The following is a 26,346-nucleotide window of genomic DNA, read 5'->3' on the forward strand; positions in this document are numbered from 1 at the left end:
GTCATGGACACTGGTGATGGTATGGATGAAAATGGGCTTCAAAGTGATGGTATGGATGCAATTTGCCCTTCATAAAGTGGAACGACAGCCGAGATCATCACCATCGTCGACACCTGTAGAAGCCGAGCAAGGCTTTCGTCCCTTTCTTCACTGATCCATCTACTGTGAAGGTAGCCTGACTTGGACCGCTCCGCCTGCAACTACTGCCATCCTCACAGGCTCACCCCGCCGTGAGACCTCCCGAACGTCAAAGTTCTCCCAGCGGATCGGATCTAAGGGAAGAGACTACACGCCAAGCACCCGGTGACGACCGCACCGTGAGGGGACAGTGGAGGAGCCAATCGCATGCGCGCAGAACCGTGCACGGCCAAACACGGAGCAATCAGGCCCAGGTCGCCGCCCCGCCGTGGCCAGGATGATGCCGACGGATTCAAGCTTTTCCTGATGTGTTTGAGCCGGAGATGTTTTACCAATTATTGTAAGAGATCATTTGTACTACCATCTGTACCGTGCCGTTGAATTGGCTTTGGTTTTTATGCTCGAGCTTTATCAGGTAACTAAGGTGGGTAGTGGTCTAGTCGGAGACGACATCACTTCAACGCAAAGTTGAAGTCTTTTCAATGATTCCACATGTGTGATCATTTATAAGATGCAACAACATATGCAATTCGAAGGCTGCCTGTTATATACCGGCTTTTGAAATTTTGGATCAGAATTAGAGTAGTTAAACAAGCACGCACACAAAGGGTAGCCAGGAAATAGCATAGCATATCATATCATAATTATACCGTGTTAATTTATTTCACACAATAATGGATGCAATGATACGAAACATCATGTACAGAAATACAATACCATGTATGCAATCAGACCAAACAAATTAAATGACACAATAGAACGAATAAATCACAATGCCGTGTAGTTTGCAGTCTATATTTCAGCCCTGCCTCATCAGCTCCACGGCGGACTCGACGAGCGAGCAGACGCTGACGGCGCGGCGGCTGAGCCCGACGCTGCCGGAGAACACGTTGAAGCACTCGAGCACGGATGTGGTGCCCGCGACGCGCCTCAGCTCGCCCTCCATCCCCAGCTCCACGAAGAGCGCCACGAGCCGCGCGTCCGACCGCATCATCGCGATGGCGAGCTCGAGGGTGTACAGCCGGATGCGTGGCACGACCATGGACGGGTGGCTGTACTCCCGCAGGACCTGCACCAGCGTCCGCGCCAACGCCGTGTCCGTGACGCTGGCCGCGGCGAGGCTCGCGCGGAGCTCTCCGGGTTGCATGAACCGGAGCATCTGCGCGGCGAGGCCGAGGGAGATATTGAGGAGCTTCGTCTTCTCGACCATGATATTACGCAGCACCTGAGCAAGTAAAAACGGTACGTCCAAAGCACATGAGAACACATGCATGCGTATTGTGTTCATAGCGGCCTTTTTGGAATGTAGGGATTTTACAGGAAACAATTTAAGTTCCTCAAGAATATTAAAAAGGGAATTCACTTGTTTCAATGGACCTAATTGTGTGATCCCAATGCCGATGCATATGCACAGAAACTACCTTGGTGGCGCCGGTGGTGACTCCTCGGAGTGAAAGCTGCCACTCTTCACCGGCGTAGGTGCACAGGTTGCGTAGGATCCGTGCGGCGGCGATGATGACGACGGGATCACTCAGTGCCTCGACGAGTCGCTCCACCCCTCCGCCGCACGCCGTTATGATCTCGCCGCAGTTCCTCCGGCTGTCAAGTGCCAGCATCGCCAGCGCCTCTCCGGCCTCCACCCGGACCGCGTCGGCCTGCTGGTCGCCCCCCGCATCCTTTTCCGGTAAGAACATCGCCACCAGCTCGCTGACCACGCCCCCCGTCCCGCCAATCATCTCCCTCGCCTCCTCGTCCATGGCGAGGTTCGTCAATATCTCAATTGCCAGCTGGTGCAGCTCAGACCGGCCCTTGCCGTCGCGCTGCTGCAGCACCTCCCTGACGTTGCTCACCGTGAACACGATGTCGGAGAGCTCCCTCCGGAGAAGTTTCCCGGTGGTCCCCGTCGTGCTCGCGAGCCTCTTCACCACAAGGAGTGATTGCTTCACCGCCTTGAGTCGCATGTCTGTCGGCGCCGTCGCCGGTCCGTTTGCGATGCTCGAGTACGAGATGATCTTGTCGAGAAGGCCCCTGGTTTTGCCGATCTTGTCGCAGTTGTCGTGGTCGTGCGCCAGCTTGTTGAGGATGGACAGGCCGAGGAGGTTGAGCTCGTCGAGGCCTGCGTACAGCAACGAGGCGACAGACTCGATCGCGCCGGGGATGCCGGTGACGCGGAGCGCGTTGAGCTTCCTCCCGGTGAGCATGGAAACGACTACCGCGGCAGAGCGGCGCACGTCCTTCTCCGACGCGTTCTTCCAGCTGAGCATCTCGATGAGCCGCTCGATGGTGGGCGCGGACGTGCCGATCTTGCGGAGCGTGGCGTCGGCGAAGCGGTCGGACTCAACGAGCGCGACGAGGATGCTGGCGCCGAGGCGCTGCTCGTCGTGGGAGCCCGCCGTGAGCAGGTCATCGGCGTAGGACACTAGGTCCATGTGCAGACCGTCGAAGATGCTGCCGTTCAGGCACCGCGAATAGGAGTCGTAGAAGAAGCGGCGGACGGCCACCGCGCCGCTCGCGGTGGCGAGGTGGCACTCCTTGGCGACGCGCTCGAGCAGGCGGCGGTGGCCCACCCTCCACTGCCACAGCGCCTTCTCGACGAGGAACAGCAGCGCCTCGGCGAGCGCGAGCCCATAGAATATGTCGAGGGCGGAGCGCCGATTGGTGCGGGCGTCAGCGCTGCCGCCATAATGCTGGTGGACGAGGCGGACGAGCGAGAGCACGACGCAGGCGGACGCGGACAGCAGCTGCAGCCAGTAGAAGACGCGGCCGACGGCCGACGACACGGGCGCGCGCCACGTCGCCTCGTGCTGCCACTCCAGCTCATGGCTGCGGCCCAGGATGCGCGCGCCCTCGATGAGCAGCAGGGTGGTGATGCACCAGAAGTCTGTGCGCCCCAGGGTGATGGCGAAGCCGCCGAGCAGCACCACCGTCGCCCAGATGAAGCCCAGCGTGCCGAGCCGGCTCGCCGCCTTCTCGAGCACCGCGAGCTGGAGGGCCAGCACGGTGAGCCGGCGCTCCGGCAGCGCCACGTCGTCGTCGATGCTCGCGCGGATGTGCGGTGTCATCACCGCCTTCTGCGGCTCGAACAGCGTCGGCAGCTGGTCGGGGATCTGGACCCGCACGCTCCTGGTGACAAAGCTGGCGCGACGATCCATTGGGTTCGTAATCCTCGTGTGTCTTGCTCTGTTCTTAACAAGGTAGATAGTGACACTGACACGAGCCTGGAGCCCTGGACTGGGTAAGCACAGTGGCATCTGATGTGCGGACTATTTATAGGCGTGCAACTGCATATGTGTGCATGTTGACGTTGTTGGTTTGTTGCGCGTATGGGAGACTTCGTTTTGGGATGGAGATTCTTTCGTCTTTTTTCTGGTTACGGTTGAGAAATTGCTATTATTGAGTGTAGTTTAGTAATTTTTCAAAAAACGATTACAAAGAAAGATACAATGTAAAAGAAATACTGTCTATTTTTATTTATCTGTGTTTATAATAAAATGTGTTGTTCTAGTGTGCCTACAGAATGTGCTTATGTGTGTATGTTGCTCAAGAACATCAAAGATATCCGTGTTTAGGTCTCCCGTAGGATAATAATCATATATCCTGTGTATTCTTCTTAAGGAGTCTGTCCTGCCTTTCAAAAGATATCCCTCCCCTTTATATTTCAGAGGGGTACGAGTCTTACATGTGGGCTAAAAAAAAAACTAATGCCTGCCTAGATGATCAATATAGGCTATCATTATAGGATACTCATGCGTTGTGCCTGCCCTGAAGCACTGCGATGCCCGTTCCATCCATCGGCCACCTCGCCGCTTGTCGTGCCCTGGTCGTCCGATCTGTTCGGTTCCATCGTCGGTTTCACACGCATGTCTACCACGCCCCCGTTGCGTCTGCGAGTCCGTCCCACAATAATTAATGTTGCAGGACGGCACACAGTAACCCTGCGCTGGCCATGCCGCCTCAGCCGGAGTGAACCACCTCGAGAAGGAAAAATGGCATGAGTAGCGCCATTAAATGAGATTTAACTGGCAAGACGAATATCTACCCCACAACCAGTAAAGGCTGGTAGTGGGAAATCCCTCAAAGGTCAGGGTCGTGGTCATGCTGGCACTATCTGGTGGCACTATGGGCTCGGGCCAGAGAAAGAAAGCTGATAGTGCCAAAACTGACTGTTGTGGGCCATCCCGGTGGGGACCCCTATATTCTTTACATCGACAAGCATTAATTTCTATTTCAGCACGCGCATTTTCACTGATTTCTTCCTGCTTGGGAAGATCCAAATCCGATATGCCTACTTCCTGAGGCTCCATACCATCAACATGTCTCAACTGGCTCCCCTTTATTTTTCTTTGGGATACTTTTATGATCGATTGTGGTAAGCTCTTATTTCCTACTTTTGCTAGACTTCTCCGGCTATATGAGACTTGAGAAACCGATTTTTTTGTCCATTTATTATTTTTCAGAACTCCTAGGACAAGATGAGAGGTAACTTCTTTTGGTATTTTTACCCTCTCTAATGCATTATGTGTAGGCACATGCGACTTAGACATGCTCTTCAAATCACAAAAATAATCAGGCAGATCATTTACTAATTTCTGTAAATCGATAATTTTTTGTACTTCATCATTTGCTCACTAGTGCGAGGATCATACGCTGCAATTCCTTCAGCCTGCCATATAATTTCTCAACATTTTTTATCTAATAGTATATTTTTTTCCCTAAAAGATAGAGATCTATTTAGAAAGATCAAATCTTTAAATATCGAGACGTACCCAAATTCTATTGTAAAACACTATGTTTCCTAACCGTTACGAGATGAGGTTGCCGTCCAAGGCAATAGCCAGAGGTGGCTGGCTTGGGACGTGCCATCAAGGACCCACAGGTTTGGACCGTTGAGCAGCGCCAAATGCATGAGGTGCAAATTCATCACGATCGTATCCCGGCTCCTACTCTGTTCGTCCCTGCTTGCACTGATCCCCATTGTCTCTTGTTCCGAAAACAGCGAGACTTTCGATCCAAAAAAATGCGAACCTGTAGTTAGGGTGAGATGGTCACTTTGCTTTCCAACGTCACCAGGCTGTAGTCCAGCGATGCGTGCGTTATCATAATCAATCACGCCGATGTTGTGATCGCCCAAAGGTTGGTTCGGTGAGAGGTTAGAGGCACTCGCATTATCGCTGCAGGTATGTGACTACTAGATTGCGCCCAGTTAGATTCATACAGATCAGCCATTGCTTCCTGCACTAGCCATCGGCTCTCCTTCCTAAAACGAGCAGCATTTGAACCGAAACAGCAAGAGTTTTCTGGTTAGGGCGGACTCTGCTTGTTCGTCTTCTGTTCTCATGCTAAAATGGTCATACAGTTGGCTTGCCCTGCTGGACCTGTTCCAATGTTGTGCTGGCGTGAAACAGGGGGCGGATCTACCATAGGGCCTGGGCCAACTCCAACAAACTCCTCAAATTTGCAGATTCGGATGCTACAGAGTTTTACGGTGTACTATAGCATCTTCGACAGATCCTGTATACAGTACTTACAGTGTTGCGAAGAGAGTAGCGAGCTGTGAATTTGCCGGAGCACTGTAGCACCCGTTATACTGTAGCTGTACTGTAGTAATACTTTTTACAGAGTCTGCCAATGAGTCCGGAGGGGAAAACACTGTTGGGTTACTGTAGCAGTACTGTAGACAGAGGCTACCGGTGGGTCCGGATGGAGGGAAAAGAACGGTAGAAAGTAAGAAATAAGGTAGCTGTTGAAAATGAAAAAAATAGAAAATACTGTAATAATGATAAGAGATGCTGTAATAGTATTTTTGAGGATAAAAATTTAAGTTAGCTGTTAGAGATGACGCACTGGAGCCTCTCAAGCCCCTTTACTTTTTTGCAAGAGAGAAGAATTTTTTGCAAGAGAGAAGAAGCGAGAGATGAGGTAAAGGAGGAAGAGGAGCCCCCTACTTGCTCCCCAGTGTCTGCCACTGCATGTAAACATATTTTGCCACGCCGACAGTCTGCTTCTGTGATCGGCCATTGTTTGTGGGAGGGGTTCAGAGACAGCTGTTGACCTGCAGCGTCTGACCAATATGTTGCAGATGCGTTTTCTGCTGTAGGGTTTGTTGCCAATCGAATTGGCAGTGATTCGTCAAGGTTCTGTTCGTTAGAGAACCCTTTTCGAACACCTGTGAAGACGAATAGTAGCAAACCTTGTTGCCGTAACGATGGCAGGTCCAGCCTAGTCAAACCACACGTCGAAATTCTTACAATCAACGGCCTGACAAATAACTCACAGAAAACAGCAAAATATGCTCCCTATCAAAACTGATTTCCCTAGTGCACCAGGAACTAGCCATAACTTACAAAAATAAAACAGAAAATAATGACACTACAATGAATAAGCTTATCTTATTTACACGGTTCTTCTTTTCACTATATGTGCTCACTAGTATAACAGAGAAAAACAAGAACTGGAACAGAAACCCAACTATACCACGACATTGCAACATTTCTTTTCCTTCCGCACTGTATGTACCTCCCAACGGACGGGCGCATCCCATTTAAAAGACAGGGCTGCATCTATTTCCTATAACCTGACAGTCTAGAGTATTCTTCTTACAACGCGGACAAGCCCCACCATTTTTCAGCACACCTTAATTGCTGCAAAAAGTAAATCCTCCATGCTCCACCTGCATGCCTTGTTTTCTTCCTAACCATAGCCCGAACCCTGATCGTTCAAAATGACATGTAAAGATAGAACCAGGAATCAGACAGTATTAACCATAAACAGGGAGTACCACTGTGTTTTGATCTCCAGCTGGAACAAGGCTTTTATGTTTGTTCATTTTCAAATCTGGAAAGTCGAGAATCTGATAGAACCGAGAACATCTGCGTCTCCACAAAAAGCTGCACAACGTTAAAACTTATGAGAACATGCAGGCAGAATGGTGACACGACAGCGTCAAGAAAAGAAATTAGAGTCAAGTCCATGAAACACATACATAAAGTGGTAGCATCATAAAAGTTTCATTAACAAAATTCTATACAGTGAGGATTTGCTATATATTTTATACTTGGCATCTCGCCTGGATGGAGTCTATATGTGGCATACTCCGAATTACCAATTTACCATGAAAGGGTCCAGGAACACCTGAAGTCTGCTAGTTCCATCAACTAGATGTGGTTCTTATATATATATAAACAAAGGGATCCACTGTGTAAAACTTAATTAGATAAGTACCTTTATAAATGGTCGATCCTTGACGGGAAAGGAATCAATGAAACTGTCTTTCAGAAGCAAAGATACCTGATCAGACAGAAGACCAGCATTATTCATTGGATTTTATGATGCTTCCGAGAAGTAACAAGTGGCATCATGGTGTGAAGTGTAGAGAACAATGTTTGTATCACTAACCCTGTCATTGTTTGACTGTACATTTGTGATGGTATGAAAGCGCAAGTCAGAACAAAGTGATTCCAAGTAGGATCTCATTACATTTAAGAACTGCCAAGCAGCCTCAGCCTGCAATAATATCCAAATTAGTAGTAATAATCCGACAACATTTGCAATATTTATCTTCCAAAAACTAACTTGGACAATTAAAAAAGTTAACATGATCAAGTGCAAAGAGAACTTCTTGACAAAAAATGAATGGGTTCCAAAGATGATAAATCTACAGAGTGGAATAAAAATTAGCACCTGAACTTCACTGCATTTATAAATGGGATGTCTCTTAGCCAAAGCATTCTCACACGAAAGTCTAGCATGAATTGGACTGAGGTTAGAAACAAGCTCCTTGTAACGTGGAAGTTGAGGCAATGAATATGCCTTGACCTGCATATTTTTATAGAAAATAACTGTTAGTATGAGTTTTTTGAGACAATAACAGCACTTTTATAATCTTGCACCATAGTGCATAATTGTATGTCCTCATAAATGCTATTGCCCCAGTGACAGACATGACCAGACTAGGAGTGCCATAATGTCATTGTAGAGATGTAGAATAATGAACCCATATGAATTTCTCCCTTGGGGTGTGCCCATTCCTACTCCATCATGTTCACTTGAATTTTCTTGTTGAGTTCACACATCAGCATGCCAGCAATATTTTATCAACAAACATAATAATCACTATAAGCAGATAGCAGGAAATACTTGCCTGATCTTTCTGTACATTGATTCTGACAAGACTAGATCCTTTTATCTTGATATCAGGGGGTTTATGTTGGACACCAGCCTGTAGAAAAAATGACAACCACTCACTTGTGTATTACTGAGAATCAATGATAATATAGTTCAAGATTGCTAACAGTAACAAGCACAAATCGGTAACTATGGTCTGCAAATTCTTTAAAGAGTAGCAAACAAATAAACAAGCAGCTTACAATGAAAGGTACGGGAGCATCAAGAAAATCAATCAATTTTCTCGGTAGAACCTGAAAGGGAATAAACATTTATATGAGATAATTTGATCGCCATGTGAGTTGACGCATTCAGTAAACCTAAAAGGAAGTATGTTTTTTAATTCACGGTTTCATTACTTTGACAAAATATTAATGACACATTGCATTATGGTAAAGGTTGTCAAGAAAAGAACACACCTACTAAGCAACCCTAAAAAGCCCATACCTTGTTGTCAGTTGTCTATTCTAGTTACCACTTCTCATGAATAAAAAATGTTGAGCTACAAATTATCGGATATATAAAGATCAAAAAGTAAATGCACAACTTTTAAAATTTAGAATCGAAGGCTCTATAATAGTTTCACTGGTTTATACAGTTATTCAGTTACACAAATACAGATATTTCATGCTAATGACAAATGATATGATGCAATACACATGAGAAGTCGGAAAACCGAGCAAAATGTAAAAGCAAGCAGATCAAAGGTCAATCTCCATCAATCCCATCTCAAAAAGAAGTAACTAATATAGTGTTCCTTAAAAATGATCATAAAATAGAAACTTAAACTTACAGGAAACAATAAAACTTACTGGAAGCAACAAACTTTGCCACTGGAATGGCCTGATCATTGGTATAATTGACAAAACAATGGATGAAAGGACACCCTGCAGTTAAACATTTGAGAGAAGCGCTAGAATCAGCGGGAACAAGGATAGCATGAAACCAGAGCACATAGTTAAGCTCAAGTACTTCAAAAACATACCAGATTCGGGCATACTACCACAATTTGCTTCTCCAGCAGAACTCCAGCGAATAATCCTAGCACCTTCAGAAGAAATAATGACTTTATGCACAAACAGCCAACCAAGATGGCTATTATCACTTATATAAAATGTTTTGGAGTCAGTGCAGGCCCCAAAAAAGGAAGGAAATATAAATAAAAACACACAGGTACAGCTTATTATGATTCCTCATATTACAAATGTCCCCTGTTACGACATGACTGGTCTTAAATTGGGTAATAATGATGAAACGAGCAGAATTGCACAAACGGGACCTAGATTCAGGGCAGGGGTGCATTTGGAAATTCCCTACATATTACACAGCAAAGGCCTACCATTTTTTATCAAGAGCTAATGAAATGTCTCACATCTTCCAGTGGGTTTAGAACAATAAGTGCATGCTAAGGCATAGAGTTTGTTTGTGGATTTTTATCAATGGAAAATTAAACTACAACCTCATGATTAAAACAAAGCAATTATTTAGATATGCTGCAATCGGCAAGAAATCAGCAGTCAGTAACAAAAGTTCTTTTCCCCCTTTAAAGGGCTCATCAACCTTGGATGGTGGCACATTTGGCTTCAAAAAAATAAATTTACAAAATCCCACCAAATGAAATTAGATGGAAGAAATTTTCGCTCATTGATATTATATCATGAGATAAGGTCCAAAATAAGATGATCCAAGCAATTCACGGATTGCGGGGTTTTAACAGAGAAGGATCTCATTAAAATTCTTAAGAGAGTAATTTTTCTGCCCATATAAGAAGTCCTGCATCCAAGAGTAGATTTTCTTTCCAAATGAAGAATTCCTGAATTATGAATCCTTTTGTTTCCAAAGCAGTGATTCTCTTGATTAACTATCAGATTTGATCTGACTCCTAGTTGAACTGTACAAGGCTGAGCTTATAGATGCATCCTAATCCTGTGCTGAAGTATTGGGCTGTTCCATTTTGTTGGGTTCTGTGAACACTTTTACAGGATTTCTTTAAGTTTTTGTATAGCAGTCGGGCCCTCTCATACTGTTTCCATAAAATGAAAAACTGGGAGTAATACAACATACGTTTTCCAGAGACAAAGCACGGCAAACTGTAGCTGTAGTCCATGTCGACAATGCAAGAGCTTCTTCGGCAGCCACCAAAAGAGCATTGACCTACGATAAAATTTAATGATTCAGGAAGCAGGGGAACGATAATACAAACTAGGGCTGTAATAGGTCAAGCTCAAGCATCTACCTCATTTGTTTCTGACAAAGTCAAACCATTGTCCAAAACTGTCTCTCCAAAACCCAACATCGATAATCCAGGCCGGGAGTATTTCACAGGCTGAAGATGATCAAGAGGGCGGAAAACAATTTCACCGCCACGAAGTGGCAGAGGAATAGCATGGTAACCACAAACTATTTGTAGCGGTTCATTATTGTGTACCTAGAAAAACAAAATAACGTCTATGATCAGTAAGAACAAGAGGCATCTGATGGTATTCACAAAGCTTGAATATGTTGGACAAACCTTAGCCCATCCTATAATCTTTTCATCATCAACAATCACTTCATGCTTCACAAATACTTCATCTTCTTCATCTGACCCAGCACCTTTGACTGAACTGTCATACAAGATGTGTCACAGTTCACAATGACTATTCCAACATAATCAGTAAAGATTTCAGAGAACAGATTACATGATTTCACATATTTCCAAGCAGACATGATTAATGCCATAAATTGGACTTCACAATAGCAGGAAATCTTTTTGAAAAAAAATCAGGTTTACCTCTCTAAAGACTCCACGCTTTGTGCACGCTCTAATCTTTTAGAGATAGGAGAATGTGTGGACAGAAGATCTGGGGAAGTATGTCCATTATCATAGATACAACTTGCTCTCCCAAAGCTATCACAACGGGATTCCAAGTTATCTGATATACAGTCATCAGATTGCTGGAAACTATGCCTCCCTTCCTTGTCAAGTTCTCTTACATAACTAGAATCTGAAATCTCACTAGCAGATATACTTTCAGGAGAATTAGGTTCCCAGCTCCTGAACAAATACGAAGATATGTCTCTTTCTGATGGAATTCCGGATGAAGAAATGAGACCTGATATACTGTTGACGGGCACAGCATATTCTGTCCAGTCATTGTATGGAAGCCCATATGAGGAAACAAAATCCCCATTTACCCCATCTTCTTCTTTCATGGAACGAGGAACAGGCTCAGATAGAGCAATTTCACTAGCAAACTGTGTTATCCTGTCAAGCCTCTCCTGTGCAATTATGCTGTTCATAAAATCGACACACCATCATATGCTTAGTACTAAATTGGAGAAGCACAAAATAGGAAGTCTACAGAACCCAAGGTTAATAAATCAAAATATATATGTTAGATCTGAAAACAAACCTGTTTAACATCTCATAGTGTAGCTCAAAAAAGGGTACCCTTGTGAGTAGACAGTAACAACGAGGCGCAGAAACCAAGAAACGACTTGGCTTGTAGGATGTAGTCTTTAGGGGTGAGACTGCACCTAGTATACCTGGTGCCTTTTGAACTATTTCCTGGACATGCAGACAAACACCATACAGTGGTGCATTGTCTGACACCTGTTTAATAGACAGCAATCATAAAAAAGAACATCAGATAAGAGTTGTGTTGAGACTCACAACCCCGTAGCCAGGGAAATGCTACATACGTACAGAGTATCTGGAATTATATGGACACTAACATCCAGGAATTACAAAAGGTAGTAAATAAACAAACCTTAAGGGAGAAGATGAAGGACAGATCATCTCGACACAGATGTTCCTATGTAAAAATCGTCATACAAGTCAGCAAGTTAAATACTTCAAAAGAAAGCACATTGCAGCTGCCAGTAAGTATGAAAGTTGATACGCTCGAGTAGGAATCTCATGTGTAACAGGGAGCGGAAATATAGTCATTGAGAGAAAAAAAAAAGGAAATCTAGTTCTCCACGAGAGCATCAGATTTCCGATGGATACACTCCAGCTGTTAGCAGATTATTGTTTGATTAGCAGGTGTTGGCTTTTTACTTTTTGTCAAAAGGATACTGTGATAATATATTTTTGTTAGCAGGATAAAGGCAAAAGTGAGTTAGAATAATTAAATATTTCATTACTCTCTAACTCAGCACGAAAAGGCCTAAAGCTTATTGCCTAAACAGCAGGTTTAGTAAATACCACTGGTGGCCAGTTAAAAACAGACAACTGCCAATGCCAGGTGTCCAGGATGTTTTCTGAATCCTGTTACAATTAATTCTCACCTGCCCAAATATTACTTCATTCAGATCACTCATGGATGGAGTCCTCTCTATTAAACGAGCCTGAAATTTGGAATTATAAGGATAAAGAAATTTACAGCGGATCATATTGTTACAGAACAAAAAGGAAAATAAATGGAACAGAGGACGAAGTCAATAAGAGGGTGGGCTGGTTGGTGTCATTCTCCATTTCTGGGTTATTTAAAACTCAAAAGCATCCATGGAAACAATTATATATAAGGAGCACCACAATCCAGATATGGAAAGTTGTTATCAGATAACGGGCAAGCACTACTATACAGAAGTACTATCTAATGCAACTACAAACAATTATTGTAATGCATTACTCAGATTTTGAGAAAAGAATTAAAACGTGCATGCTCATTACATTAACAGTAACTGATTCTTTCTGTCACACTGTTTTACTGCAATGAGCTTTTTGCTCATTTTACAAAAAAATTCTAAAACTTTGTGAAAACATATTAGGGAAAAGATTAAAAAAACTTGCATTGAAAAAATGAAGCAATAGCAATATTCCACAGTAGGGGCCTCCCTACTGTATTTCCCTAAAAAAAAATGAAGCAACATGCATCTTCATATAGCTCAGTGAACACGTGACAGGAAAAAGACCCAGATCCCTATTCATACACCAACATACGTCATGTTCTTCAACTTAAATTAGAAAGCTTTAGAAAAATAAAAAGTATAAGCATGTAGTTTTATATCTGTCGATATTCGAGGAACTTTTTCAAAACTAAGAAACTCAAACACAAAGTTCTTATTAAGGAACCTAATACGTGCAGTGCAAATTCAACCAAGAACTTCATGTAACTAACCTTTACACCTTCAGGGAAACAGAACGAGGGCAAATCAGTCTCCCTAATTTCCACTCTCTTTCCAGGTGGATACTTGAAAAGAATCTGCAAGATGTAATTTGATCAGTTTTTATCAGAGAAAAAATGTAAGAAGAAATATACATGATTGGGTAATAATGGTCAGTATCATCGCAATGATCACTAAGTTTGAAAATACCATCCAATGCTTCACTGACAAGCGGCCATGGGCTTCACTTATCAGCCTCATATTGGACGGTAACTCCAATTTATAAGTCTATCCAATAAATACTAAGCTAATTGACTCTAAATGATTCGTCAAAACAAGTAAATAAGTCTAGAGGCCAAGACCCTAGAGTCCAAATTAGGATACCATTTCCACATGTTCCAGCATATTACTAGGAGATTGATGCCCCCAAAGCCCATGAAACAAGGGTTATCCACATTCGAGTGTGTCTAGCAAGATTTTCACTAGATAGAAACTAATATTAGTATGCAGGAAAAGGACTTATAACATGAGACCAGATGGAGATACTACATGCAGACTTCCCCACGAACTAAAATTAAAATTTCTGATGTCGAAATTCAGATGTATTTCACACTTTACTCCAAAAAGAAGACTTAAGAATTGTGTTACATGGACACGGATGCGGGTGTCAGAGTCCGACTCGTGTCGGGATGTCCGATTCGGCAAAAAAATTTGGGACACGCCAAATACCACTTGGAATCCGACACAGATACGCGAGTGTCCAACTCGGCAAAAAAATTTGGACACGGGTGTCCGGGTAACACAGCTTAAGAATGAAGAGGCAAAAAAAAAAAAAAACACACCAGCAAACTTTTTTAGCTCAATTGAGTAACACCAACTGTTGAACCCCTCCCTCCCACCCAAAAAGAAATGGTTATATGTTTCTGCACCATAGGAATAGTGTGCACCTATAAACAAATTGATGATGAACAAAAGCTGTGCCAATATTTTTTAAAAAAGATAATGTATACATTTCTTCACAGAAGGGTTCTCATTGTTAAGGGTATAAGAGTCAAGGGTATAAGAGTCATCTCCTAGTCTAGGGTTTTCCTCCATCCACCTTTATATATTGTGCCCATTGGGCCTCAATGTTGTTTAAAGACGAAATTGAGAAGCAATGTGCTGATATGCTAGCCCAAGGTATTATTCGTCCCAACCATTCTGAATTCTCTTCTCCAATCCAGCTTGTTAAGAAATCAGATGGTTCTTGGCATTTTTGTGTGGATTATCGTGCACTTAATAACAAGACAATCAAGGATAAATTCCTAACTCTCGTTGTGGATGAAGTGTTTGATGAGTTGAAGGGTGCAAAATTTGTCACTAAGCTAGACTTACGCAGTGGCTATTTTCAAGTTTGTATGCATCCGAATGATATTAAGAAAACAGCCTTTCGCACACATCATGGCCATTTTGAATTTTTAGTCATGGCTTTTGGACTCACAAATGCTCGAGCAACCTTTCAAGCTTTAATGAATGACATTTTATCCCCTTATCTTCGGAAATTCGTGTTGGCCTCTCATCTTCAACATTTGAAGGTAGTTTTCTCTGTGTTGCGCACTCATAACTTATTCCTTAAGAAATCCAAATGCTTATTTGGAGAAGAGTTGATGCAATATTTGGGACATACTGTTTCATCTACGGGTGTTGCCATGGATCCTTCAAAGATTGAGGCAATAAAAGCTTGGCCGCAGCCCTGTTCCATATAGGCTCCCAGGGGATTTATTGGTCTTACAGGTTACTACCGTAAGTATAAAAATTACGTACTCTCGCAGCCCCTCTTACAATGCTATTGAAGAAAGAATCTTTCTGTTGGTCCCCTGCATCTACTGAGGCTTTTTCAGCCCTAAAAAATGTCCTTACTTCAGCTTCTTTCTTGCAACTTCCGGATTTCTCACAACACTTTATCATTGATTGTGATGCCTCCGGTTCGGGTTTTGGGGCTGTTTTACATCAAGGAGCCGGTCCCAAAGCTTATTTCAGCCAACCAGTTGCCCCTCATCATGCTAAGTTGGCTGCTTATGAATGAGAATTAATTGGCTTGGTTAAAGCAGTGCGTCATTGGAGACCATATGTGTGGGAATGTTCTTTTATCGTGCAGACAGATCATTATAGTCTGATTTTTTTGTTGGATCAGCGTCTTTCCACTATTCCGCTACATACATGGGTTAGCATGTTATTTGGATATGATTTTGAGGTTAAATTTCAACCTGTGAAGCATAATTCAGCAGCGGATGCCCTTTCCTGTAGAGATGCATACTTGACTAGTTTGTCACTGTCCAGCCCATCTTTTGAGATTTTCTATTTGCTGCGTGCTGAAACTAGCTGGCTACCAGAATTGCGGCAAATGCATGACAAGATTATGAATTCTCAAGCTGAGGGCGGCTGGTCCTTAATTGATGATCTAGTGGTGTTTCAGGGTCATCTATTTGTGCCTACAGAATCTGAATGTTGGTCTCTTCTCCTTGTTGATGCTCATGGTGCGGGTCATGAGGGTGTTCAGAAAACATTACACCGACTGCGAGCTACTGTGTTTAACCCTCATGCACGTTCATTGGCCAAAAAAATTTGTTAAAGGTTGCGTAGTGTGTCAACGTAATAAAATTGAACACCTGCATCTAGCAAGACTTTTGCAACCGCTTGTGGTGCCATCTTCTGTTTGGGAGGATATTGAAAGCAGGATATGGCTCGGGAGATTAATCTATATTATGGTGCAAAGCACAGGTACATATATATATAGGCAAGGAAGCATCAGGATTGGTTTATGGAATAGCACCAATCACCTGAGATCATTGCCTAACCGAGTCATATATCTATCCGCACAGCCAGGAGATCTGGCGCCTAACAGGCCTATGCAGAACTAACCCAAGGCCCATAGGGCCGGCTAATTAAGTCCTTCTAACACGCCCCCGCAGTCTGATCGGTAGCATCGTGAACGTTCAGACTGGATCTGAACTCAGTGAAGACCGAAGAAGGAAGCCCTTTGGTGAAGATGTCAGCGTATTGAGATGACGTTGGAACATGAAGAACACGGACATCACCAAGAGCAACCCGTTCCCGAACGAAGTGGAGATCGATCTCAATATGCTTGGTGCGCTGATGCTGGACGGGGTTGGAGGACATATACACCGCACTAATGTTGTCGCAATAGACCAATGTAGCACGGCGAAGAGGGGTGTGAAGCTCAACTAGAAGCTGGCGCAACCAAGAGGCTTCAGCAACAGCATTGGCGACAGCTCGATACTCAGCTTCAGCACTGGACCTGGAGACCGTGTTCTGACGTTTGGAGAACCAAGAGACAAGGTTGTCACCAAGGAAAACCGCATAGCCCGAAGTGGATTTCCGCGTGTCCGGACAACCAGCCCAGTTGGCATCAGAGTAAACAACAAGATCATCCAGGGCCGAAGGGCGCAACACTAGACCCAGGTGAAGAGTGCCTCGAATATAGCGAAGAATGCGCTTCAAGGCAGCAAGATGAGGTTCCCGCGGATCGTGCATGTGGAGACAGACTTGCTGAACAGCGTAGGCGATGTCGGGCCTGGTGAAAGTCAGATACTGCAGAGCCCCTGCCAAGCTGCGGAAATCAGTCGGATCAGACACCGGTGAGCCTTCAACTGCTGACATTTTTGGATTGGTGTCGACTGGTGTAGAACATGGTTTGCAGTCGGCCATACCAGCACGAGCTAGAATGTCTAGCATGTACTGTCGCTGGGACAGGAAGAGGCCGCCATTCTGCCTCTGCACGTGCATCCCCAAGAAGTGATGAGGCTCACCCAAATCCTTCATGGAAAATTCCTGCTGCAAAGCTAAGATAGTCCGCTGAAGGAGTGCCGAGGAAGAAGCTGTGAGGACGATATCATCAACATACAAAAGGAGATAGATCATGTCTGCTCCACGGTGGTAAACAAACAGGGACGTATCAGCTTTAGCTTCCACGAAACCGAGTGAGAGCAGGTAGGCAGCGAAACGGCTGTACCAAGCACGGGGAGCTTGTTTCAGACCATAGAGTGACCGGTTGAGCCGACAAACGAAGTCCGGATGAGTAGGATCCTCAAAACCCGAGGGTTGAGCGCAGTAAACTGTCTCGGAGAGAGAGCCATGAAGGAAGGCGTTCTTCACATCAAGCTGGTGGATGGGCCAAGCGCGAGCAAGTGCTAGGGAAAGCACAGTGCGGACGGTGGCAGGCTTGACGACGGGACTGAATGTCTCGTCGAAATCAATACCGGGGCGCTGGGTGAATCCTCGAAGAACCCAGCGAGCTTTGTATCGCTCAAGCGAGCCATCAGCCTTGAACTTGTGCTTGAAAACCCATTTGCCGGAAACCACATTGACCCGCGACGGTCGCGGAACCAGATCCCAAGTGTGGTTCTGGAGAAGAGCAGCGTGTTCATCCTCCATAGCAGTGCGCCAGTTTGGATCAGCGAGCGCACTGCGGAAAGTCTTGGGAATGGGTGACAGAGGCGCGGCATGAAAAAGGGCAGGCTGCTTGAAACCACGCTTTGCCCGTGTCGTCATAGGGTGCGAGTTCACCACCGGAGGGATGGGAACGGCGCCCTTTGGGAGCGTAGTGGAGGCCGGCGCGCCAGAGGCGGGTGCGGGCCGGCGGGAGTATACGTGACGGAAGTCACGTGTTGCAGCAGTCGGAGGAACGGCCGAAGTAGGGCCCGCGCAGGGGCCTGAGGAGGTGCTCGAGGTGCCTGCGCCCAGGGGCGGGGCGCCCAAGCCAAGCGACGAGCGGGCGCGGCTGTCCGCGGGCGAAAGCCTGGCCGCAGGAGAAGCCGTGAGCGGGAGGGGCGCTGGGACCGCGCGTGGTGGCGCGGACATCGCTTGGGCCGCGCGTGGCAACGCGGAGGGGACCGAGGCCGCACATGGCAGTGCAGGCCCGGGACCGGAGCTGGGAAGCGGTAAGGCCGGCCCAGGAAGCGTCGCGCCATGAGGACCTGTAGAGAGAGGAGGCAAGCCTATAGGAGCAGGCGCCTGGTTAGTAAAATCATCCAGGAACTCAAAATCGGCCGCAGTGACAGGAACATCCTGCTCAGCGTAAGGGAATGCCGACTCATCGAATACGACATGTCGAGAGATGATGACGTTATTTGAAGTGAGGTCAAGGCACCGGTATCCTTTGTGATGTGGAGAATAGCCAAGGAAGATGCATTGAGCCGAGCGAGGGGCGAGTTTGTGGCGAGCTGTGGCGGAAAGGTTGGGGTAACATCTGCAACCAAAAACACGAAGGTGATCATACGTCGGCGGAGTCCCGTATAGGGCGTGGTGCGGCGTAGAGAAGCGTAGCGTTTTGGTTGGCAGAATGTTGAGCAGGTGTGTCGCCGTGTGAAGGGCCTCAACCCAGAATGTGGGGGGGGAGGCTAGCCTGGAACAGAAGCGAGCGAATAACGTTATTTGTGGTACGAATGATTCGTTCAGCTTTACCGTTCTGGGGGGAGGTGTAGGGGCAGGACATGCGGAGGTGAACACCATGAGTGAGGAAGAACATGCGGGCGCTAGAATTATCAAATTCGCGGCCGTTGTCGCATTGAACTGCCTTGATGGTGATGCCAAACTGAGTGTTCACATAGGCGAAGAAGTTGGCAATGGTGGAGAAAGTGTCAGACTTAAGCCTTAGCGGAAACGTCCACAAGAAGTGTGAGCAATCATCAAGAATAACCAAATAATATTTATAACGTGAGACACTTGAAACGGGTGAGGTCCACAGATCACAATGTATAAGGTCAAAATTATGAGATGCTCGGGAGGTGGAAGTGCGAAAAGGTAGACGCACATGACGACCTAACTGGCAAGCATGACAGATAGAAGTGCTAATGTCTTTATTACAAGCCGGAATGACAGAAGCAAGCTTGGAGAGAGCCTCGTGACCAGGATGTCCAAGACGGCGATGCCAGAGGGGGGTAGTGGAGCCAACGACGAAGGAACGGGCAGCAGGAAGGTGCAGGGGGTATAGGGGCCCAGTGCTAATGCACCTGATGATCAGATTCCGAGACGGCAGATCCTTCACAGAACAACCAGAGGGGTCAAACTCAACGGAGCAGTTATTATCAATTGTGAACTGGCGGACAAAAATCAGATTCTTAATAAGGTGTGGTGAGACAAGCACATTATTAAGATTTAAAGACCCGAAAAGTTTAGTCGCGCCAGTGGCAGTAACAGGGAGTAAAGAGCCGTTACCAACTACAATTGATGAAGGAGTGGGATGCCGGGAGAAGGAAGAGTGTGAGAGGATACCGGAATCGGGAGTCATATGAGAGGAAGCACCTGAATCGAAGTACCATTCATTGTTCTGGGGTTGATTCAGGGACACGGTGCTGAACGTCGAAGCCAGGGACTGCTGGTCCCAGGCGTGTGGGCCGGCGGTAGGGAGCTGGAGCCTAGGCGGGACAGTAGCCCACGGCGCAGGGGTGGCAGATGCGGCCTGCTGCGGAGGTGGGCCGGGGTAGAAGCCTGGCGGAGCGAAGGCCTGCGGGACCAGCACCTGGGGAGGCAGGCCCTGAGGACCAAGGCCCACTAGCGCCTGCTGGCCAAGGCCCATCAGCGCGTGCTGCTGAGGCAGGCCCGGACGACCCTGGTGCGGCTGGGCCGTGGCCTGAGGCCGTGGACCGGGCCACATCTGAATAGACCCAGTCCACGGATTAAAAAAGGAGGGCCACGATCCGCCGGGGTTAGGCCCGGTGCCAGTGGCGGCGCCAGAAGACCGGCCCTTGCCGCCGGTGCTTGTCGAAGAGGAGCTGCCCCCGTCGCGCCCGCGGCCACCGCGCTTGCCGCGGTAGTGCTTGGGCTTCGAAGAGGCACCGCCAGAGCCCGAGCCGCCGGAACCGGCGCCCCCGGAGCCGGAGGATGGGGCGGTGGGTCGGGATCCGCCGGCCGGAGTCGGAGCAGGCGAGGCCGCGTGAGGGGCGGTGGCGACGAGCGCGGTGGGGTGCGTGGACGAGCGGTTGGCCATGGTGAGTTCTTCCATGAGCAGATCAGCCCGGGCGTCCAGGAACGTCGGGAACGGGCGACCACGGCGGAGATGCATGCCGATGGTGGCGAAACGGTCGTTGAGGCCACGGATGATGTTGAGCACGAGTGTGCGATCCGTGACGGGCTCACCCAAGTCGCCGAGTGCATCGGCCATGCTCTTGAAGCGCCGGCAGTAATCTGCAATTGAGAGATCACCTTGGATGAAGGTGCGGAACTGGGCGTCGAGGTAGAGAGCGCGCGTTTCGCGATTGCCGAGAAATTGAGTTTCAACGGCAAGCCAGGCGTCGCGTGCAGTGGCGCCCTGTGCCATCACCGTCTCGACGAGGTCGTTGGAGATGGACCCAAAGATCCAGGATTTGACGACGCAGTCCATGCGTGTCCAGTCCGGGAAGCTGGGATCGGCGTCATCGGAGAGGACATGGTGCTCGAGGGAGAACTTGCCGACCGTAAGGAGGAATTGCTCGCGCCAGCGTGTGTAGTTGTCGGAGTTGAGGTCCAGGATGATGGGGATGAGACTCCGGACATTCTGCACAGCGACGGCTTGAGCGTGGAGGTTGAGGATGGCGGCGGCCTCATGGAGCAGCATGGCGTCGTGGATGGGGCGATGATCGCGGTCGGAGACGTGAGACTTGTGGTCGTCGTCGTCGCCGGGGGGACCAAGAGTGGCCGCGCGTTCGCGGGCGGCACGAGCCAAAGCGGCGAGTGCGCGCTCAGCGGCGGCGTCACACTCCTGGGCAGCAACTGCTGCTTCCTGTTCGGCTTGTTCCTCGCGTGCTAGAGCGGCAGCGCGTTCGGCCTGAGCGGTGCGCGCCTGCTCCGTGGTAGCAGCGGTGGTGGCTGCGGCCTGCTCAGCGGCGGTGACGGCGGCAGCCCGAGGGGTAGGAGGGGGAGTCCCGGCCATGGGAGGCGCATCCGCAAGGGTGCGCTAGGGCAGCGGAGGGTGTTGAATCGGGGTGAAGACCCGGACTCGTGATACCATGAAAGCAGGATATGGCTCGGGAGATTAATCTATATTATGGTGCAAAGCACAGGTACATATATATATAGGCAAGGAAGCATCAGGATTGGTTTACGGAATAGCACCAATCACCTGAGATCATTGCCTAACCGAGTCATATATCTATCCGCACAGCCAGGAGATCTGGCGCCTAACAGGCCTATGCAGAACTAACCCAAGGCCCATAGGGCCGGCTAATTAAGTCCTTCTAACAGATATATCTATGGATTTTATTGAAGGCTTTCCTCGTGTTGGTGGCAAATCTGTGATCTTGACAGTGGTTGATCAATTCTCCAAATATGCTCACTTCATTGCTTTGGGACACCCTTACACAACTCCTTCGGTTGCTGGGATTTTATTTGATCAAGTGATTCGTTTACACGGCATTCCCTGTTCCATTGTAAGTGATTGAGATCCTGTTTTTACTAGCAACTTTTGGAAGGAATTGTTTCGCTTTTCTAGGACTAAGCTAAATATGAGTACAACTTTTTATCCTCAATCTGATGGTTAGTCTGAGGTAGTCAACCGCATTATTGCGATGTACCTTCGTTGTTTAAGTGGAGATCGTCCTAAATAGTGGCTATAATGGCTTCCTTGGGCAGAATTCTGTTACAACTCTTCATATCAATCTACTCTCCAAGAAACCCTTTCTAAAGTTGTTTATGGGCATGATCCTCCTTCTATTGCGCCCTATCAACCGGGTACTTCTCGTGTGGTGGCTGTGGATAAGCAATTACAGCAGCAAGATGAATTTTTTAATGAAATAAGAGAGCGGCTTTTCCAGTCCCAGGTAGTGTTACCTGGACACGGACACGGGTGTCGGAATCCGACTCGGACTCGGGTGTCCGATTCGGCAAAGAAAATTTGGACACGCGAAATACAACTCGAAATCCGACATGGGTGTCGGAATCCAACTCGGATTTGGGGTGTCCGATTCGGCAAATAAATTTGGACACAGGTGTCCAGGTAACACTGGTCCCAGGAATATATGAAGGAAGTACTATGATAAATCCCACCGAGAGGTGATTTTTGAAGTAGGAGATTGGGTGTGGTTATGTTTGCATCATCGTTTGGCTACCAATATAACTGATCAGGTACATTCAAAATTGTCTCCAAAATTTTATGGGCCTTTTGTGATCTTGGAACGTATTGGTGATGTGCCTTATCGGCTTCGCCTTCGTCCCAAGGCGCGTATACATGATGTGTTTCATGTGACTCTGATTAAGAAATATAATGGGGCACCTCCAACTAATGTAATTCAATTGTTGGATATTGTTCATGGCCAGGTGGTTCCTTCCCCAAATAAAGTCCTTCGCTCTCGCATTATTGATGGTACTCAAGAAATTTTGGTTCATGGGCAAGGTACTTCTGCAGCTGAAGCAACTTGGGCGCCATTGCAATCCTTCCGGCAGGCTTATCCATCTTATCATCTCGAGGATGAGCTACTTGTTGGGAAGGAGGGAAATGATAGGGATTCTAGGTTTGGGATCACCTACCAAAGGCGCAGAAAAGCATTAAGGGAAGAAAAGAATTAATTTCCTATTAGGTTTCGGCATAATTAGTTTCCTTGTAGGATTAAGAATAATTGATTTCAGGACTATTAGACTCATATTCTATCTGTAAGTCAATAGGTTTAGAGTTGGATTCGAAATAGATCGAAATAGATTTAGAGTTGGAATTAGTATAGGTTTAGGTTTGGGTCTCTATATTAAGAGAGCCTTACGGTGTAATCAGAAGCAGAAATTAATCAAAATATTGTTTAGAGTCTAGAAGCCAGGGAGACCTAGTTATCTAATAGGTCAGCTAAATCCTGTTGATTTGGCTAATCCCGTCATCGTCGTCGTTGATGTGACCTTGCCTTCTTGGTCCTTTCGTAGCCATCTTGCTACACATCATAACCAATGGCCCCCTTCGTCGTCGTCACGATATTGTCTCACTGCTTGCTATCTTACAGTGGTAATTTCTCTATTCACTTAGGCTTGATTTGACACATTTCACTATTCTCGTCGTGTTCGAAGTCTCCAAAGCAAGATTCATATTTGAGGTATTTGCTGAAGTACGGGTCGTGAAGGCAGTAGTACCCTCTTGCGGAGGAGTTTGTTTTACATCGACATTGTTCAAGAGTTGCACGCTTCGACAACATCTTCAATATCAGACTTCAGATGTATCAAAAAAAAATTAAGTATAGTGCTTAGTGTCAACTCTTCAAATGCAACGGCATTGCATTCACGTTGCATTTGAGAGGGGTGTTAAGGGTATAAGGGTCATCTCCTAGTCTAGGGTTTCCCCTCATCCACCTCTATATATTGTGCCCATTGGGCCTCAATGTATTCATCCTTCATTTGTCCATCTATACAAACTTAACACCCATATGCTCATAGATTTTCCCATACGGCAGACAGTACAGGTGCTCTATAAGCTTTGCCATACTGCAGAAAGGCAATCAACAATGTACAACTAGAGTGACTATTTAACATGAAATTGTGATGACATAACTCGATGAACTAAACGGTGTGTACATAATCACACCCACAGACCAGCAAATTTGCATGCGTTGAGAACACATGCATTATTGCAGTCATTACTAATTAGCGCCTAAACCTAGGGAAACTTCATATGAATCTAGCCATTGTGTCATGAGCTATTACAGTTATGATGGACGAGGGTCTTTAAAAAACATGTAAACTTGGCATGATCCAGCAACCTGACTACAAAATCAGAAGACCTATCAATATTAATCACCTAATCAACTTCCAAAAAATTTCACATAACATGTAATCTTTACCTTTCCAAAAGAGGGGAAAAAAGATATATCTGAATCTGACTAAAACTGTCGGCGTCATCTAGAGAACAGTGCACTAGAACTAAAGTTTGGTATCAGCTGCATCCAAAACTGAAAGAAAACTGAAAGAGATAATGTCCTCTAAAGCAAGAATTCTTCATTCTTCAAAGCAGCATACCTGGGGTTCCATCGTTGGTATAGGTCCATGATACTGGATTTTTCTAAGATCTACTATCTCCGAACATGCTACATTAGATTCCCAAGCTTTCTTTTTTGCAAACGCATCCTCAATAACTCCAACGTTTGCATATGAGTGGAGACCAACTACGAAAAAATGTTCAAAGAGCGAAGTTGGTTCCTTATATTGCTTATGATCCTGCAAGAGTTGAAATAAATAACCTATCGTCAAGGACAACTTCATAATAAATACATATAAAAATATTGCAAGAGAAGCTAAACAAGGAGCATCGGAAGCTAACAATGTGTAATGTAAACTATGTCACGTTTGAGGCTAAACAAGGAGTCAATGTTAGGGACATTTAGAACTCTGCCTGCAGGTATTTTCGATGTGATTGCGTGAACCTGCTGATTTCAAGGCGAAGCTAAAACTCTCAACCTATTTGCACTGATTTATCTATTCAAGTTTCAATTGTCCATTCAAATCAATTATGAGTCATCCCGTTAAGCAAAAGTTGCATACAGATGCACAAGTGTCATAAGCACGATTGAACAAACCAGGTGAGTTCTATACCTGCGCCTTGGAGTGGATTTGATACCACTGCCGCTTCTGATTCGCCATGGCCTCAATGTTAACAGTCGTCCGCAGAAACTGCTCCCTGGGGCTCCTTTCGCCAACTCCTCCACCTCCAATGGGCCCCCACTTCCACGCGCGCTGCATCTGCTTCCGGAATCGCTGGAAGCTGCCGGTCCGCACGTGCCGCGCCTGCTGCTTGATCTGCGACAACGCCGACGACGACGTCGACGTGCCTGAGAGCGCCGGGGACGATGGCGCTGACAGTATCCTCGACCTCGGCTCCTCCCTCGATGGCGATCCTACCCCTGTCGGGGCCATCGGATTCTCGTGCTCCTCCGCTGCCCTCGCGCTCTGCTCCGACGGCGACGCGGCGCTTCCTGTATCCACCCTCCCCGGCTCCTCTCGCAATTCAGAAACCGACGGAGACTCATCCCCGTCCATCGCTGCGCACCCCGACGATGAACCCGACGGCGACTCATAGCTTTCCACTTCCTCCGCGGCCGCCGCCCCGTAGCCCTGCGATCTCCACTTTGACGGCGAAGCCCCCGCGGCGACCTCGCCCTCGCCCTCGCGCCAGGCCACAGGCGACACCGAGGCTGTCGACGCCCCCTCCACTGCGTCCACGAACGCCTCCGCCTCACGCGGCGACCAACCCTCCTCCGCCTGCCTGCGCGGCTCCGGTGCTAGCGAGGCGGCGTCGCGGGAGAGCTCCTCCATGTGCGCACGAGATCGAAGCTTTGAACCGCGAATTGCAATTCGGAGGCTTGCCTTTATGTTGTACAATATAAAGCGGAGGATCAATCACCAACGGGATGGAAGTGGGGAGAGGGGAAGGACGAGATCGTAGCGAGAAAAATAAATGTTTAAAAAATAGCCAAAATTAAAATATTTTTTCTGTATCATATAAAACACGAATTAGGTACTCTGTTCTCATCTTATTAAAAATTCTTTAAAATTTAAATAATTTACTAATTTTTATCATCTATATCGAATTCTAGTCTTCTCATCTGTTAAAGTACGGATATGAAATCAGTTTTATTAATTAAAAAAATAGAAGAATAATTAGTGGATAATTTATTTGTTTTTTCTCAAATCAAACTACAATAGTGCTTTGACGTATTTATATTTTAAGTTTATACTTGATATTAATAGGTTTAATATTTATATTTTTTTTCAATGCACTTACGGATTAAAAAATTAAAAATGAAGTACTGCGGAAAGGGAGCTGAGAAAGGGCCTGCTGCCACCTGACAATTATATTCTTGTACATGGCCTGTCACTGATATGTGGGCCCGAACTCATAGCTCGGTAGGATTGAGTTGCTCCCGTGTGTGCGTGTTTGCTTGGCCTTTTCTGCGGACGGGATGAACAGTTGCCGGTCAAAACGAAATACTATCGCTTTCGATGGGTTTT

General features: G+C 46.6%; 1 protein-coding gene across 2 annotated transcripts; it reads right to left on the bottom strand.

Annotated features, from left to right (window-relative positions):
• Positions 1-909: 909 nt before the first annotated feature.
• On the bottom strand, positions 910-25,781 carry LOC133911580 (uncharacterized). 2 transcript variants are annotated; one of them, XM_062353875.1, is made up of 19 exons: positions 24,931-25,768; positions 24,358-24,555; positions 13,407-13,490; positions 12,574-12,633; positions 12,054-12,098; positions 11,697-11,896; positions 11,075-11,575; positions 10,814-10,907; positions 10,538-10,729; positions 10,366-10,455; positions 9,287-9,349; positions 9,114-9,188; positions 8,505-8,555; positions 8,279-8,356; positions 7,819-7,953; positions 7,534-7,641; positions 7,360-7,425; positions 6,917-7,025; positions 6,318-6,846 (listed from the first exon to the last, which is right to left on the bottom strand). In XM_062353875.1, the coding sequence occupies exons 1-18, from the start codon at positions 25,648-25,650 to the stop codon at positions 6,951-6,953; spliced, it is 2,835 nt and encodes a 944-aa protein (XP_062209859.1). In that variant the 5' UTR covers positions 25,651-25,768; the 3' UTR covers positions 6,318-6,846; positions 6,917-6,950. The 2 variants fall into 2 exon arrangements, with proteins under 2 accessions (XP_062209860.1, XP_062209859.1); XM_062353876.1 differs by lacking the exons at positions 6,318-6,846; positions 6,917-7,025; positions 8,279-8,356 and adding exons at positions 910-1,363; positions 1,560-2,825 and having other exon boundaries at positions 24,931-25,781.
• Between the last annotated feature and the right edge of the window lie 565 nt (positions 25,782-26,346).

This window comes from Phragmites australis, chromosome 3 (genome assembly GCF_958298935.1).
Source record: "Phragmites australis chromosome 3, lpPhrAust1.1, whole genome shotgun sequence".
Lineage (NCBI taxonomy): Eukaryota > Viridiplantae > Streptophyta > Magnoliopsida > Poales > Poaceae > Phragmites > Phragmites australis.